Raw genomic sequence first — 17339 nt, 5'->3', positions numbered from 1 at the left:
GTAGACTGGCAAGTTCTGGAGGCTGTGAGCAGGCAGCCTGTCTCCCTCAGCCCCTGGCATGACCTGATCTGATGGGGAAGCCATCAGTGTCCCGGCCAGCCAGGAGGGGTGAGGATGGGAGCAGTGACCAGGGCCATGTGTCCCTCAGGGAGTCCCAAAGGCAATCACAGTGGTAGGATGGGCCCTGGGTGGCCTGAAGGAGGGGAAGCCAGGGGATTGGGGGAAAAAAGACAGCTTCAGGAACGGGAGGCCTGGGAGGCCAGGGAGGTGGGCAGAGCAGCAGCTGGCGACAGGAGGGGCAGGGATGGCACTGAGCAGAGCTGGACTTAAAGAAGTCTCAGCCTCTCCAGGGGGATCTGACAAGGCCCTATGAGGACTGGGGCAGCAAACCCAGTGCCTGCCCTTTCCAGCCCCTGGGTCACCCCATGGCCTTGGTGCCTTCACCCCCAGCGACTGGTAGCTGGTCAGTCCACAGGCTTTCCTGAGGACACCTGGGAGGGGCCAAGCCTTGCCCTCAGGCCACAGGGCCCTACCTCCAGCCCACCCTGCTGTGTATCCAGGTGAACATGGAGACAGCCAGATTCTTCAAGTCTGACTTTGAGCAGAATGGAACCATGGGGAACGTCTGCCTCTTCCTGAACTTGGCCAATGACCCCACGTGAGCTTTCCCTGATGCCCAAACTGCCCTCAGGTGGGCAGACCCCGTCCCCTTCCAAGACCTACAGTACCAGGGCTCCAGGGCATCCCAGAACTACAGCCATACACCAGAGCTGGGAGAAAAACCCTCATTGTGTAGATAGGGAAACTGAGGCCTGGGAATGGCTAGGAAATCTCACAGGCAGAGGGAGCCAGAACATGACTCTGTCTGCTGCCTGTGCCCTCTGCTCTTCCCACAACCCATGTCCAGCCACCATTCCAACTCAGGGCTCCTCATCTCTGTGTCACGTCCACAAAGTCACCCCAAGAAGATCATTTCCCTAAACATTTATTTAGAAAAACTGCTATTATAAAAGTGTAGAAAATGGGAGTTTAAATCTGGGGGTCAGGTGGATGAAAACAATTCTAATAAACTATCCTGGGTATTTCTGGAGGGTACTCCAGAAAGCAGATAATAGAATTCTGGAGGTTTTGGTGACATCCCCAAGGGGAAGAGCCACAGCTCCAGAGCTGGGAACTGAGAGTGTCTGAAGCTGAGGTACGGTATTCAGGAGCACTCCACGTGGGAAGGGTTCATAGGGCTGGCAAGCATAGGGACGAGCACATTAGGTGTGCTTTGAGCAGTGAAAGGGAAAGTGAGAGGAGCAGTGAGAGGGACGAAACCATCCAGAGGACATGGAGTGAGGGTGCTCCAGCTGACCCAAGTGTGGGTGCCCTAGGATAAGACAGAGCTAAAGCAGGTGCCCCCAACTCATCTACAGTGTGATATGCCAGAGTCCTTCCCCTTCAGTCCACAGGGGACAAAAGCCACTCTCATCTTCATCAGGCACTCCTGGCCCTGCCTGGCTTTTCCCACCCAACTTGCCTCCTGGCCTCAGCCCCTGTCCCCTTTCCTACCTTGGACAGTAGGCGAGGTGTGTGTTGGAGTCTGCCTACTCCCAGGAACCATGGCCCTGGCCTAGGGGATGGGGGCAAGGGCTCATCTTATCCATTCCTCTGCCACTATGCACAACACCAGCTTCCCAGTTCACCTTGCGCTCAGCCCCCAGGCTATGTGGTGCATTAGCCCAGGCCTCCAGGCTCTCTAAACACCTGGCTACACCTCCAGGATCGAGCGGATCATCACCCCGCGCCTGGCGCTGACCACTGCTGAATTCCTTGCCTACCAGTGTGAGAAGCACGTGCTGGTCATACTGACGGACATGAGTTCCTATGCAGAGGCCTTGCGGGAGGTAAGCTGGCTAGCAAGGGGTGTCAGATTCCTCCCTACCCCTCCCTAAGCCTGACACCCCAGAGGGTCACCCTGCAAATAGAGGGGAGCTGGTCCACCCAAGCCTGCCCCACTCCCATGAGTTCCAGGGCTTGGTCTCAGCCTGGCCATTCCTCCCCTGCCCCCCACTCCATTTCTCACAGGGTCACTGAACCTCCCACCCACCCTTCCTAGCTTCAGCCTCTCATCCCCTTTCTTACCCCAGTGCCCATGGATATTGCAGGTCTCTGCTGCTAGAGAAGAGGTGCCTGGGCGCCGAGGGTTTCCTGGATATATGTACACAGACCTGGCCACCATCTATGAGCGGGCGGGCCGCGTGGAGGGTCGGGGAGGATCCATCACACAGATCCCCATCCTCACCATGCCCAACGACGGTAGCCTCCTCACAGCCCACTACCCTCCAGAGCTCCCACGTCCTCCCTTTTCCAACCAGATACTTAAAGGGCCCACGTTGCTTTGCACAGATGTGCAGCAGCGCTTTTCCTCCATCGAGATAGACACTGCCCTTTCCTCCACCATCCATGCCCCCCACACATCCCTATCATTCCCATGAAGGAAACAGACCCCAGGTGGCCCTGGGTGGTTGGAGACCTGGGCCCCCACCCACACTGAGGCCAGTGTGTTTTCTTGTAGATATCACCCACCCTATCCCAGACTTGACGGGCTTCATCACAGAGGGACAGATCTACGTGGACAGACAGCTTCACAACAGACAGGTACTGCCCTGTCCCTACCCACTTCCTGCTCTCAGCCCAGAGAAACACTGAGGAACAGATGTTTCACTGCCCCCAGGCATGAATTAGGAGGGGCCAGCCAAAGCGAACCCCAAACAGGAGACAGCCACAGGGAAGACTGCATGGTTCACAGACAGAAGACAGGCCTGAGCAGAATCTGATTTACCTGGCTCTGGGATCTTGAGAAGATAATTTCATCTCTTGGATCCTAGGTTTCCTCATCCATAAAATGGGAATAATCAAATATATCACCCAGATGCATTGTGGAGGATAAAAATAAGTTGGCATATAGAAAGCATCTGGCAGATAGTCAATACTATTTGCCTTCCCTTTCCAGTTATTTGCTTCGGTGGGCAGAAAACAACGGCTAACTAACACACATCCGTCCTGTGTGTAGGTTAAAGGCGACCTCTATGACGTTTTTCTCTTTGCTTGGCAGGTTTTTTTTTTTTTTTTTTTTTTTTTTGCAGCTATTAACCATTAAGCTTCAAAGTGGTTTTTGTCCACATTATCAAAAGTTTTGAAATACTGAGCCTTTTATTAACTAATGCCATGTCATCTTCCCCCTCCACTGTTCTGTCTAGGGCCACATATAAGACAGCTGATGCCCAAGCCCTAGAATTTGTGGGAGATAAGAGAGGGTGGGTGTGGCTGTTGACCCCTCGGAATGTAGGATAAGTGAGGAGCTTCTCCTGAGAACAATTTGGGGACAGGGGGAGCAAAGCTTGAGTCCTGCTGTCCATCACTCCCTTTTTCTTCTCCCTCAGATCTACCCCCCCATCAACGTGCTCCCTTCCCTGTCGCGGCTGATGAAGTCAGCCATTGGGGAAGGCATGACAAGAAAGGACCATGGAGATGTCTCCAACCAGCTGGTAAGGAGGAGAGGGTCCGGGGGCTGGTAGGTCCTCTAGTTTCCGAAGCTGAAGGCCTGAGCCCCATCTGAAGGACAAGCTTTTCTCCTGGCAAAATTCCTTTCCGAACGGGGTCCCAGTGTGGCCAGGTTGGGGGCTACTGGACTCCCGTGGTAAGCCCGCAGCGGCCACCGACGCCTTGCCCCTCCCCCAGTACGCCTGCTATGCCATCGGGAAGGACGTGCAGGCCATGAAGGCAGTAGTTGGGGAGGAGGCGCTCACCTCTGAGGACCTGCTCTACCTGGAATTCCTGCAGAAGTTTGAGAAGAACTTCATCAATCAGGGTAAGGCGCGTCGCTGGTGTGGAGCCAGTAACCTCTTCACCCTCCTTCCGCCCCACACACATTCCTAACACTCCCTCCCGCTCTGTCCCTAGGCCCCTACGAGAACCGCTCGGTGTTCGAGTCGCTGGACCTGGGCTGGAAGCTGCTGCGCATCTTCCCCAAGGAGATGCTGAAGCGCATTCCGCAGGCCGTGATCGACGAGTTCTATTCCCGCGAGGGGGCGCTGCAGGACCTCGCGCCTGACACGGCGCTCTAGCCCCGCGCGCCGTGGCACCCCAACACCGGCAGGGAACCTACCCTCGGCTCCCGGGTCTCCCCTCCCTCGCCACCCCAACCAGCGGCTTCTGCGCCGCCCTCCGCCCTCCGCTGGCTCCGAGGTGGTGGGGGCGCCGCACGCTCCATCCCTTTCCCTCGCTCTATTCCTTTTCCCGCGCTCCATGCCTCCCCCTCGACTCCCGGTGCTGCGGAAGAACCGAAGGTTGCGATGCCTTACTCTGACGGGAGCATCTGTATTTTTATGTTAAAAGCCCACAAAATAAAAATAAAAAGTAACTGAGATGAATTTACCTTCGTTGAAAACAAGATTGGCAAAAGAAAGATAAAAATGAAAGGAAAAGATAATTGTTGAAGCTGGGGGCTGGGGTTATGAGCACACGGAGTTCATTAAACTATTCTCCCTATTTAAAAAAAAAAAAAAAAAAAAAGCCCAACGCGGAGGCTGAGACTGTTGTCCCAGCTACTCTGGAGGCTGAGACGGGAGGATCGCTTGAGCTCAGGAGTTCTGGTCTGTCGTGCCCTATGCTGATATGGTGTCCACACTAAGTTGGGCATCAATATGGTGACCTCCCAGAGACGGGGGCCAGCAGGTTCCCTAAGGAGGGGTGAACAAGTCCAGGTCTGAAACCAAACAGGTCATAACTCCAGTGCTGATCAATAGCGGAACCGTTCTTGGGAATAGCCACTGCACTCCAGCCTGGGCAACATAGCGAGACTCTGTCTCTTAAAAAAAATAATAAAAATTAAATTTAAGCCCGGTGCGGTGGCTCACGCCTGTAATCCAAGCACTTTGGGAGGCCGAGGCGGGGGTCACTTGAGGTCAGGAGTTCGAGACCAGCCTGGTCAACATGGCGAAACCCTCGTCTCTACTAATACAAAAAAAATTAGTTGGGTGTGATATTGCACGCCTGTAATCCCAGCTACTAGGGAGGTTGAGAAAGGAGAATCACTTGAACGCGGGGGGCAGAGGTTGCAGTGAGCTGAGATCGCGCCACTGCACTCCAGCCTGGGCGACAGAGTAAGACTCCATCTCATATAGATAAATAAATAAATAAATAAATAAATTTTTAAAAAGCTGCATTAATGTCTTAACAGTTGACAATAGAATTTTTCTTAGGGAGATAATTATCTTCCTTAAGAAATAGCTTGGGCCAGGAGCGGTGGCTCACACCTGTAATCCCAGCACTTTGGGAGGCCGAGGCGGGCAGATCACTTGAGGTCGAGAGTTCAAGACCAGCCTGACCGATATGGAGAAACCGCGTCTCTACTAAAAATACAAAAAAAAAAAAAAAAAAAAATTAGCCGGCTGTGGTGGCACATCCCTGTAATCCCAGCTACATGAGAGGCTGAGGCAGGAGAATCGCTTGAACCTGGGAGGCAGAGGTTGCGGTGTGCCAAGATCGCACCATTGCACTCCAGCTTGGGCAATAAGAGTGAGACTCCGTCTCAAAAAAAGAAAGAAAGAAATAGCTTGATAGGTTGGGTGTGATCGTTCAAGCCTGTAATCCCAGCACTTTGGGAGGCTGAGACAGGATTGATTGCTTGAGCCCAGGAGTTAAAGACCAGCCTGGGCAACATAGTGAGACCCCTGTATCTACTAAAATAATTTTTAAAAATCACCTAGGTGGCACACACCTGTAGTCCAGCTACCCAGGAGGCTGAAGCGGGAGGATTACTTGAGCCTGGGAGGTCAGGCTGCAGTGAGCCGCGATGGCGCCACTGCACTCCAGCCTGGGCTGCAGAGTGAGACAGGGTCGCCCCCTGTCTCAGTAACAAACAAATAAACACACAAATATCTTGATAAATTTCATGTGGCACATGAGCTCAGGAGCCTTGGAAGGGACAACCAAGGCCACAAAAGATGTGTGTGACTCTAAACAGCTCTGCCTGAGAGATGCTAGGTAGAATTTGGTTTGCTCCAGACAGGAAGGGAGAAGAGTTGCTAGGGAGAGGGCCTGAAGGACATGGGGGGTATGAGTGCAGAAGACTGAAGATCCCCAGTTAAGAAATGGATGAAGAGTATTCTATAAATTAGGCTGCCTGATGTTCCTTTGAAAGCTGCCAACTTTTTTGTAATATCAATCCCTCCTCTGTCTCCCCTGCCCCATCTACAGTGAAATCATGAATGCTTCCTAGGAAGGGAAAGAAGGGTGGTTTGGGAGGATAGAACTTCAGCAAAGAGCTGAGTTTCATTTCTAGGTAAACATGTTGTAGATGACGTAAGAATTATTGGATCAAGAGCTAGGACCAAAGGAGGCCCTCCCCATTCCCATCCCAGGATAATTTACAGCCATCTTGGGGAAAGGTTTGGGTGTCCGCTGGGCAAAGAGTTGTTTTTATTTAATAACAATTTCATTGAAATACAATTCCCATACTATACAATTTATTTATAATTGTAAGAGTTAAGTTTTTGGTATAGTCACAGAGTTGTGCATCCATGGCCACAATCAATTTTAGAACACCGTCATTACCACAAAAAGAAACCCTACACTCTTAGCTTTCACCTCTCAACACCTCCCCACAATCCATTCACTCCTCAGCCCTAGGCAACTACTAACCTACTTTCTGTCCATGGATGTGTCTGTTTTATATCATATAAATGGAAACATACAATATGTGGTCTTTTGTGACTGGCTTCTTAGCAAAATATTTTCAAGGTTCATCCATGCATGCATCAGTACTTCATTTCTTTTTATTACCAAATAATATTTCACAGAATGGATATACCACCTTTTGTTTATCCAGCAGTTTATGGACATATGAGTTGTTTCCACTTTTTTGCTATTATGCATAATGCTACTATGAACATTCCTGTGAAAGTTGTTATGAGGACATGTTTTCATTTCTCTTAGGTAGATAACTAGCAGTGGAATTGCTGGGTTGGATGGTAACTCAGTTTAATGTTTTGAAGAACAGCCAGCTGCTTTCCAAAGTGGGTGCACCATTTTCCATTTCCCCAAGCAGTGGATGAGGTTTCCAATTTCTCCACATCCTCAGCAACGCTTATTATCTGTCCTTTTTATTATAGCCATATTAGTGGGTACAAAGTGGTATCTCATTGTGGTTTTGATTTTCATTTTCCTAACAATGAATGATGTTGGCTGTCTTTTCCCATGTTTATTGATCATTTGTATATCTTCTTTGGAGAAATATCTATTCACATCCTCCGCCCATTTTAAAGTTGGGTTGTCATTCTATTATTGAGTTGTAAGACTTGTTCTCATATTTGACATACCAATTCCAGTCCTTTACCAATGATTTGCAAATATTTTCTCTCATTCTGTGTGTGTGTTGTCTGTTCACTTTCTTGATGATGTCCTTTAAAGCAAAAAAAATTTAATTTTGATGATGTCTTGTTTATTTTTTCTTTTGGTGTCATATCTAAGAACCTATTGCCTAATACAAGGTCACAATGATTTATGCTTATGTTTTTTTCTAAGAGTTTTATAGTTTTTTGTTTTTGTTTTGAGATGGAGTCTCACTCTGTCACCCAGGCTGGAGTGCAGTGGCACGATCTCGGCTCACTGCAACCTCTGCCTCCCGGGTTCAAGTGATTCTCCTGTCTCAGCTACCCGAGTAGCTGGGACTACAGGCACGCACCACCACACGGGGCTAATTTTTGCACTTTTAGTAGACACGGGGTTTTGCCATGTTGGCCAGGCTGGTCTCAAACTCCTGCCCTCAAGTGATCCGCCCTCCTTGGCCTCCCAAAGTGCTGGATTACAGGTGTGAGCCACCACGCCCAGCCGAGTTTTACAGTTTTGTTTTGTTTTGTTTCGAGACGAAGTCTTGCTCTGTCGCCCAGGCTGGAGTGCAGTGGTGCCATCTCGGCTCACTGCAAGCTCCGCCTCCCAGGTTCACACCATTCTCCTGACTCAGCCTCCCAAGTAGCTGGGACTGCAGGCACCCACCACCACGCCCGACTAATTTTTTGTATTTTTAGTAGAGACGGTGTTTCACTGTGTTAGCCAGGATGGTCTGCATCACCTGACCTCGTGATCCGCCCGCCTCGGCCTCCCAAAGTGCTGGGATTACAGGCGTGAGCCACCGCGCCCGGCCGAGTTTTACGGTTTTAACTGTTATATTTAAGTCTTTCATCCATTGTAATATTTTATATTATGTGACCCAGGGTTCCAATTTCATTCTTTTGCATACGGATGTTCCAGTGTCCCATGTTTTGGAGAGACTATTCTTTCTCCCATTGAATTGTCTTAGCAAAAATCAGTTGACCATTAATGTGACAGGTTATTTCTGGACTCCAAATTTATTCCATTGATCTATATGTCCATTATTATGCTATTACTACACTTTCTTAGTTACTGTAGATTTGTAATAAGTTTTGATTGGGAAGTGGATGTGCTCCCACTTTTCCAAGATGGTTTTGGCTGTTCTGGATCCCTTGAATTTCCACATGAATTTTAGGATCAACCTGTCAGTTTCTAAAAGGAAGCCAGCCTGAATTATGAGGAGGACTGCATTAAATCTGTAGATTGATTTGGGGAGTATTGCCATCTTAGCAACATTAAATGTTCTGATCCATATCCATGGACAGGGAGTATCTTTCTATTTATTCCAGTCTTCTTTAATTTCTTTCAACTAAGTTTTGTAATTTTCAGGGAATAAGTTTTGTTCTTCTCTTAAATTTATTTCTAAGTATGTTATGCTTTTTGATGCCATTGTAAATGGGATTGTTTTCATAATTCCATTTTCAGATTGCTCATTGCTAGTGTATAGAAATACAAATGATTTTTGATATTGATCTTGTATTCTGTAATCTTGCTGACTAATTTATTACTTTGAATCATTTTTAAATGAATTCCTTAGGGTTTTCAGTATACAAGATCATGTAATCTATAGAGATAGTATTACTTTTTCCTTTTGAATCTGGATGCCTTTCATTTCATTTCCTTACCTAATTTCCCTGGCTAGAACCTCTAGCACAGTGTTAAATAGAGGTGGCAAGAGTGGACACCATTGTCTTGTTCCTGATCTTAAAGGGAAGTCATTCAGCTGTTCACCATTAAGCGTGATGTTAGCTGTGGGTTTTTCATAGATTTCCTTTATCAAGTTGAGGAAGTTCAATCTATTCCAAGTTTGTTGAGTGCTTTATAATAAGAGGTGTAGAATTTTGTCAAATGGTCTTTTTTTGGCTACTGAGATGATCGTGGTTTTTTATCCTTTATTCCATTGATATAGTGCATTATATTGATTTTCAGATATCAAACCAAACCTATATTCTTGGGATAAGTTCCCTTTGTCATGGTGCACAATCTTTCTTAATATGTTATTGGATATGATTTGCTAGTGTTTTATGGAGGATTTTTGCATCTATATACACAAGAGATATTGGTCTGTAATTTTTTTTTCTTGTGATGTCTTTGTCTGATTTTAGTAGCAGGGTAATACTAGCCTAATAGAATGAGTTGAAATTGTTCATTTTTCGTTTATATTTTGGGAAGACTTTGTGAATAATTCGTATTAATTCTTCTTTAAATGTTTGGTAAAATTCACCAAACATCTGGACTTGGACTTTTCTTTGTCGGCAGTTTTTACTACTAACTACTACTACTACTAATTGATTATCTTTAATTATTATATGTCTATTCAGATTTTCCATTTCTTCCTGAGTCCATTTTGGTAGGCTGTGTTATTATGGGATTTTTTTCCCTTGTTATCTAAGTTATCTAAATTGTTGGCAAGTAATTGTTCATAATATACCCTTGTACTCCTTTTTATTTCTGTAAAGTACATAGTAATGTCCCCCTTCATCTCTTATTTTAATAAATTTAGTCTTCTCTCTTTTTTTTGGTCAGTCTAGCTAAAGGTTTGCCAATTTTTTAAAAATAATTATTTTACTGATGCATAATAGATGTAGATAATTCCAGAGTACATGTGATAATTTAATAGATTCATATAATTTTTAAAGATCAAATCAGCGCACTTGGGACATTCATCACCTTAAATATTTGTCTTGTCTTTATGCTAGAAACACTCAAATTATCCTCTCCTGGATATTTTGAAATGTACAATAGATTGTTGTAAACCATAGTCACCCTACTGATCTATCAAACACTAGGTCTTATTTCTTCAAGTTTGCCAAATTTGTTGACCTTTTTTAAAAACCAACTTTGAGGCCAGGCATGGTGGCTCATGTCTGTAATCCCATCACTTTGGGAGGACGAGGTGGAAGGATCACTTGAGCCCAGGAGTTCAAGACCAGCCTGGGCAACATAGTGAGATCTTATTTCTACAAAAAATTAAACAAAATTAGCTGGGCATGGTGGTATGTTCCTGTAGTCCTAGCTACTGAGGAGGCTGAGGTGGGAGGATCACTTGAGCCTGGGAGGTTGAGGCTGCAGTGAGCCAAGATTGTGCCATTATACTCCAGCCTGGGTGACAGAGTGAGATCCTGTCTCAAAAAAATAAATAAATAAAAAATAAAAACCGACTTTGAGTTTAGTTAATTTTCCCTGTTATTTTCATCAATCTCAAAGCAGTCTCTAATTTTCCTTGTGGCTTCTTCTTTGACCTATTTGTTATTTAGGAGTGAATTGTTTAATTTCCATGGATTCGTGAATTTCTCAAGTTAATTTCTTACTCATTTCTAATTTCATTCCCATGTGGTCAGAGAACATTTCAATTATTTTAAACTTATCGAGTCTTGTTTTATGGTCCAGCATATTGTCTATTCTACAGAATGTTTCACGCGCACTTGAGAGGAATGTGTACTCTGCTGTTGTTGGATGAAGAGTACAACAGATGTCTTTCAGGTTTAGTTGGTTGATAGTATTGTTCAAGACTTCTACTTCCTTGTTGTACTTCTGGGTACTTATTCTATCCATTACTGAAAGTGGGATATTGACGTCTTCAATTATTATTGTTGAATTATCTATTTTTTCTTTCAATTCTGTCAGTTTTTACTTCCTATATTTTTGGACTCTGGTGTTAGGTGCTTATATGTTTATAATTGTTATATCTTTCTGATGGATTGACCCTGTTTTCATTATAAAATGTCCTCCTTTATCTCTAGTAACATGCTTTGATTGTGGGTTTTGTTTTATTTTGTTTTGATGTTCAAGTCTATTTTGTCTGACGTTAGTGTAGCCACTTCATCTTTCTTATGTTTACTGTTTGCATAATATATCTATTTCCTTTTCAACCTACCTGTGTCTTTGAATCTAAAGTGTCTTCTGGGCTGGGTGCAGTGGCTCATGCCTGTAATCTCAACACTTTTGGGGGCCAAGGTGGGAGAATCACTTGAAGCTAGTAGTTTGAGATCAGCCTGGGCAACATAGTAAGACCCTATCACTACAAAAAATATAAATAAAAAAAATAAAATGTCTCCCATAGACAGCATATAGTTGAATATTGATTTTTATCCAGTCTGACTGAGTGTTATTACTGATATGGTAGTATATACATCTGTCATTTTACTTTTCTTTTCTTTTTGTTTTATTTATTTCTGACTTCATTACTTTTCATTTTCTGTATATGTCATGTCTTTTTCATTCCTCTGTTTCTCCTTTAATCTTTCTTTTGCATTAAGTGAATATTTTATTATGTAACATTTTAATTCCTTCAATCATTTTCCATTCTATTTTTTTCAGTTGTTTTCTTAGTGGTTACTCTAGAGCTTACTATATTCATTTTAGCTTATCAGAATCTATTTCAGATTTATACTAACTTAATTCCAGTGAGATACTGAAACATTATTCTTCTATTACTCAATTCCCTTTTCTAACTTTTTGTACTATTGTTATACATAGCGCATATATAATATGCAAATAATACATTGTTATAATATTGCCTTGTATAGTTTTATGTCATTTAAAGAAGCTGAGAAGGATAGTAAATATATATTTATAGAGTATATTATATTAATCTTCTATACTATTTCTGGTTCTTGTTATTTGTTCTCACGGGTATGAGTTACCATCTGCTGTTATGTCTTTATTCCAATACAGATTTGCTCCCACCCACCTCATTTTTGTTGTTATTGTCAAATAGATTACACTTCTATACATTATAGGCCCAACAATACAATCATATATGTTGTTTTATACAATTTATTTTTAAGTCAGTTAAGAGAAGGAGAAGAAATATGCATTTATATTGTTTTTGTAATTACATAGTCATCTTTACCAGTGCTCTTTGGATTTGTTTTGTTTTTATTTTGTGAAGATTCAGATTATGGTGTGGGGTCACTTACTTCTAGTCTGAAGAACTTCCATTAGTAATTCTTGTAAGGCAGGGATGCTAGCAACAAATTTTCTGAGTTTTTGTTTGTCAGGCAATGTCTTTATTTTGCCTTTATTTTCAAAGATAGCTTTTCTGGATATAAAATTCTTGAGAGTTGTTTTTTGTTCAGCATTTTGAATATGTTACCCATTACCTTTTGGCCTCCATCGTTTCTGATGAGAATTCAGCTGTTGATCTTATTGAGGTTCCCTTGAAAGTGATTAGTTCTTTTTCTCTTGCTGCTTTGAAAACTTTGTCTCTCAGCATTTTTAGTATGATGAGCTTAGGTGTGGATATATTTGTTTAACTTACTTGGAGTTTGCTGAGCTTTCTTAAATGTGTAGATTAATCTTTTTCATCAAACTTGGCTAATTTTCAGCCATTGCTTCTTCAATTACTTTCTCTGCTCTTTTCTCTCATCTCTCCTTCTGGAATTCCCATTATGAGTATGTTGGTGTGCCTAATGGTGCCCCCCGACTTTTTTTGAGGCTCTGTTTTCCTTCATTCTTTTTTCTCTTTGTTCTTTGGATTGCATAATCTCTACTGCCTATCTTCAAGTTTGCTGATCCTTTCTTCTGCAAGTTCAAATCCACTATTGTTCCTCTCTAGTGAATTTTTTATTTCAATTATTATACTCTGCAATTCCAGAATTCATTGGATTATTTTTTAATGGTTTACCTTATCGATAGTCTCTATTTGTTGAGAAATTGTCACCATACCTTCTTCTACTTTTTTAAATCATAGTTTCCTTTAGTTCTTTAAACATAGCTTTAATGGCTGGTTTGAAGTCTTGGTCTGTTAAATCTGATATCTGGCCTCTTTCATAGGCAGTTTCTGTTGTCTGCTTTTTTCCCCCTATGTATGGGTCATGTTTATTTGTATATCTCATGGTTTTTTGTTGAAAATTAAACTTTTTAGGAAATATATTGTAGTAACTCTGAATTCTGATATCCCTTCCCCCCTCTCGGGCTTGTTTTTGTTGTTTGCTTGTTTGTTTAGGGACTTGGATAGGCTCTCGTAGTGAACTCCTTTTTTCCCTCAATGTAAATCTGATTTAAGGGGTATGACTTGTTCTTTAGGGTTCCTGTCCTGAGCAGACCTCCCCACCCCTACAATATAGTGGGCACCCAGATACCTGCCTTCCTCCAAATCTGGTCCCAAGAGGCAGACATTCCCTCTCCCACCCATTAGAACCTGTCTTTCAAATTTTTCTTTCTCCCCCAAAAGCATTATCCACTTCCTTCCAAATGGATACTCCAGGGTACTGTTCTGAAAGTCCTGTTTCCTACCCCATTACCACCACAGCCAGAACCCAGACTCACCACTGGAGGACTCCCAGTTCTCACAGCCAAGTTCCCCCACCCTGCTCCCATTCATGGGCGAGCACGCTGCCTGGCCACAGTGAAAGTGTCAGCTTCCACAGCCTAGGCCCATCTTAGGGTGTGTCCCTGCTCAAACAAATGGATCTCAGCACTCCAAGCATAATTCTTTAGTTTCACGTACCTGGCCATTTCTCTGGGGTGTACCACTCCTCCTGGAAGACAGCACAGGGCCAGGTTCCAATGTCCCCTGGGTCTTCACAGTGCCCCTAGCCCACACAGCTCTTTTCTGGGACTATCCCACTGGTTCTAATTCTTTTACCCAATAGAGGCTTTAACCTCAGGACTTTTTACTAGTCAAGCTTCAGTTGAAAGTGACAGAAGCTCAATCTAAACTAGCTTAAGCTTCAAGAGGATCCTGGGGTGGTTTAGAGAATAGATGAGGAGCATCTGGCCTTGGGCACTGGCCCTGGAGTGTACAGACAGTGCCTCTCTAGGTTCTCCCCCAACTTCTCCCTGATGGACCTGCTCCCCTCAGCCTTCCATATCCCTTGCCTGGAGCTGTAGAACCAGTTAATCTGGAGCCACACCCTTACCATCACCTTCCAAAGAAGAAATTGAACCTTTCTCTGGGCATTTTCTGCTGTCTGCCCTTCTCATGGTCCAGCTTCTGTTGTTCCACCAGGCGTTATCTGTTTGCCCAGCTGCATGGCTGTGGCCAAGGGTCTTTAGGATAACACATTCTCTCCTCCCGGGGACTCTGCTAGTTTCCTGTTTCTTCCTCCCTTACTCTATTGACCCTTCTCCCTCAAAATCACCTGCAGCCTCTTGCCTCCCTGACTGAGGCAGAAAGGCCTTAAAGTGGTTCTCAACCCTGGCTACACATGAGAATCACCTGGAGAACTTTACAAATACCAATGCCCAGGCCCCAAACCAGATGAATTAATCAGAATCTGTAGGGGTAAGACCCCTGCATTGGTGTTTGTACAGCCAGGGTTGCAAAACACTGGTATAGAGATGTAAGATACCCCAGTTCAAGATAGTGAGGATGAACTTGGAGAGGTACTGAGATGCTCTCTCCAACCCCACCACATACACAGGGTCCTGTTGTGATTATTAGAATCCTAACACCCCAGAAGCAACAATAGCCCAGGAAATCTTCAAACTGTATCCCTGAAAAGCACTGTCACTTTATCTCAACTTGAAGCCAGTTGCTAAGGCCCTACCTGGGGCAGATAGCCAGCATGATTTGCTAGTTTTGAAGGTGTTTGCCAGGTATGCTGAGTCCTGGCTACTGGGGTTGGCAGACAAGTGCGCTCTCAGAAGACAGTATCCTGGAAAGGGAGAAAGGTGATTCTGGGTGGATAATCTGTATTCTTGTCCCTCTCTACAGGTCACTGTCGTCTTAGGGGACCTTCTGTCCTTTTCTTAGGGGAAATACCTGGAACGCTGGGGTACAGAGGAGAGACCATGGTAGGGGTGGAGTGATGTAGTCAGATATGCCCAGAGTTGACCCTGGAGCCACAGGAGCCTTCTGATAAACTTGGGGTCATTCCTGTTGAGAAGGGGTGAGAATGTGGATGGCTCAGTAAGACAACACTGATTCAAGCAACAGTTATTGCTTAGCTACTCTATATTCTAAAAAGTCAAAAGGCAAACTGAGGAAAATATTGACAACAAATATAACATACATAAAGGGTCACTATGCTAATAAGTTTTACAGATCAGTAAGAAACACATTAAGGCCCTCAAAGAACCATGTGAGTAAAAGAATTCCTAGAAGACAAAACCACTGATAATTAAATGTTTAACCCTTGTTGGTAATCAAAGAGCCACATTAGAACATCATTTCCACTACCAAATTAGTGAACATTTACTTAAAATCCTAATATCTGATGCTAGCAATGGTTTGAATAGTTCTTCTTTGAGTAATAGCAGATTCACAGGTAGTGCTTCTCTGCTAGCACTGTTCTCATTGTTTGCATTCCTTCATTCCTTGTAAAGTAGGTGCTATTATCCCCATTTTGCTGCTGTAGAAACTTGTAGGGACCAGCCCCACAGGGTGGGTGGGTTTTTCTCCCCGTGTGCGGAGATGAGAGATTGTAGAAATAAAGACACAAGACAAAGAGATAAAAGAAAAGACAGCTGGGCCCGGGGGACCACTACCACCAAGAGGGCAGAGATCGGTAGTGGCCCCGAATGCCTGGCCGTGCTGTTATTTATTGGATACAAGGCAAAAGGGGCAGGGTAAGGAGTGTGAGTCATCTCCAATGATTGATAAGGTCACGTGAGTCACGTGTCCACCGGACAGGGGGCCCTTCCCTGCTTGGCAGCCGAGGTGGGTGGGGGTGGGGGCGGGGACGGGGGGAGGGAGAGAGAGAGAGAGGACAGCTTACGCCATTATTTCTGCGTATCAGAGACTTTTAGTACTTTCACTAATTTTGCTACTGCTATCTAGAAGGCAGAGCCAGATGTACAGGATGGAACATGAAAGTGAAACAGGAGTGTGACCGCTGAAGTACAGCATCACAGGGAGATGTTTAGGCCTCCAGATAACTGTGGGCGGGCCTGACTGATGTCAAGCCCTCCACAAAAGGTGGTGGAGTAAAGTCTTCTCTAAACTCCCCCTGGGAAAGGGAGACTCCCTTTCCCAGTCTGCTAAGTAGCGGGTGCTTTTCCTTTGCATTGATGCTACCGCTAGACCACGGTCCGCCAGACCGGGTCCGCCAGACCACTGTCCACTTGGTAACCGGCGTCTTCCCAGACGCTGGCATTACCGCTAGATCAAGGAGCCCTCTGGTGGCCCTGTCCGGACATAACAGAAGGCTCGCACTCTTGTCTTCTGGTCACTTCTCACTATGTCCCTCTGGTTCCTATCTCTCTATGGCCTGGTTTTTCCTAGGTTATGATTATAGAGCGAGGATTATTACAATATTGGAATAAAGAGTAATTGCTACAAACTAATGATTAACGATATTCATATATAATCACGTCTATGATCTAGATCTAGATCTAGTATAACTCTTGTTATTTTGTATATTTTATTATATTGGAACAGCTCGTGCCCTCGGTCTCTTGCCTTGGCACCTGGGTGGCTTGCCGCCCACAGAAACTAAGTCAGATAACTTGCCAAAAGCCACACTGCTGATGTGCAGCGCACCCGCTTCACTGCAGGTGGAAGTGGAAGTGAATAATAACCTTCCTGGAAGGCAGTCTGCAAGCCCATATTGACAGCTGAAAAATATTCATTCCCTTTCACCTAGTGATTCGACTCCCAGGAATCCATTCTAAGAAAACAACCAGAGTTGAGCCATTTCGTTCTTGGCAGCACATGTGAAACAATGGCACATCCATTATGACGCTGGGCTCTGGTTGCGTCATAATGTACGTTTAGTATGTGGAGTGACAATGGGCGCTAGCTCGTAATATAATGCTATTAATAAACGAAAAGAGATACAAAAAATAGTCATGATATGCATATATATTGCAATAAACCATGATTTCTGTGCGTGGTGGGATGGTAATTTTTAATTTCCACATTGAATATTTCTGTTTTCTACTTATTAGTTTGATAATCGGAAACAAAAGCCAAGTGTCTTTGTTTGTGTGTTTGATGCTGAGTTTCCTGGGCAGCAGGACTGGGAGGTTGA

General features: G+C 44.5%; 1 protein-coding gene across 1 annotated transcript in view; it reads left to right on the top strand.

Moving 5' to 3' along the window:
- The window catches only part of ATP6V1B1 (ATPase H+ transporting V1 subunit B1), a 29519-nt gene extending 25097 nt beyond the window's left edge, over window positions 1-4422 (top strand). The window contains exons 8-14 of the mRNA XM_001145161.6: window positions 561-658; window positions 1766-1889; window positions 2151-2301; window positions 2561-2643; window positions 3429-3533; window positions 3727-3856; window positions 3949-4422. Of these exons, the coding sequence (XP_001145161.2) occupies window positions 561-658; window positions 1766-1889; window positions 2151-2301; window positions 2561-2643; window positions 3429-3533; window positions 3727-3856; window positions 3949-4112 (855 nt within the window). The 3' untranslated portion in view covers window positions 4113-4422. The remainder of the gene's footprint in view (window positions 1-560; window positions 659-1765; window positions 1890-2150; window positions 2302-2560; window positions 2644-3428; window positions 3534-3726; window positions 3857-3948) is intronic.
- The last annotated feature ends 12917 nt before the right edge of the window (window positions 4423-17339 follow it).

The sequence above is a fragment of the Pan troglodytes genome, chromosome 12, assembly GCF_028858775.2.
Source record: "Pan troglodytes isolate AG18354 chromosome 12, NHGRI_mPanTro3-v2.0_pri, whole genome shotgun sequence".
NCBI classification, from domain to species: domain Eukaryota; kingdom Metazoa; phylum Chordata; class Mammalia; order Primates; family Hominidae; genus Pan; species Pan troglodytes.
This window is presented reverse-complemented; position numbering and strand designations above follow the sequence as displayed.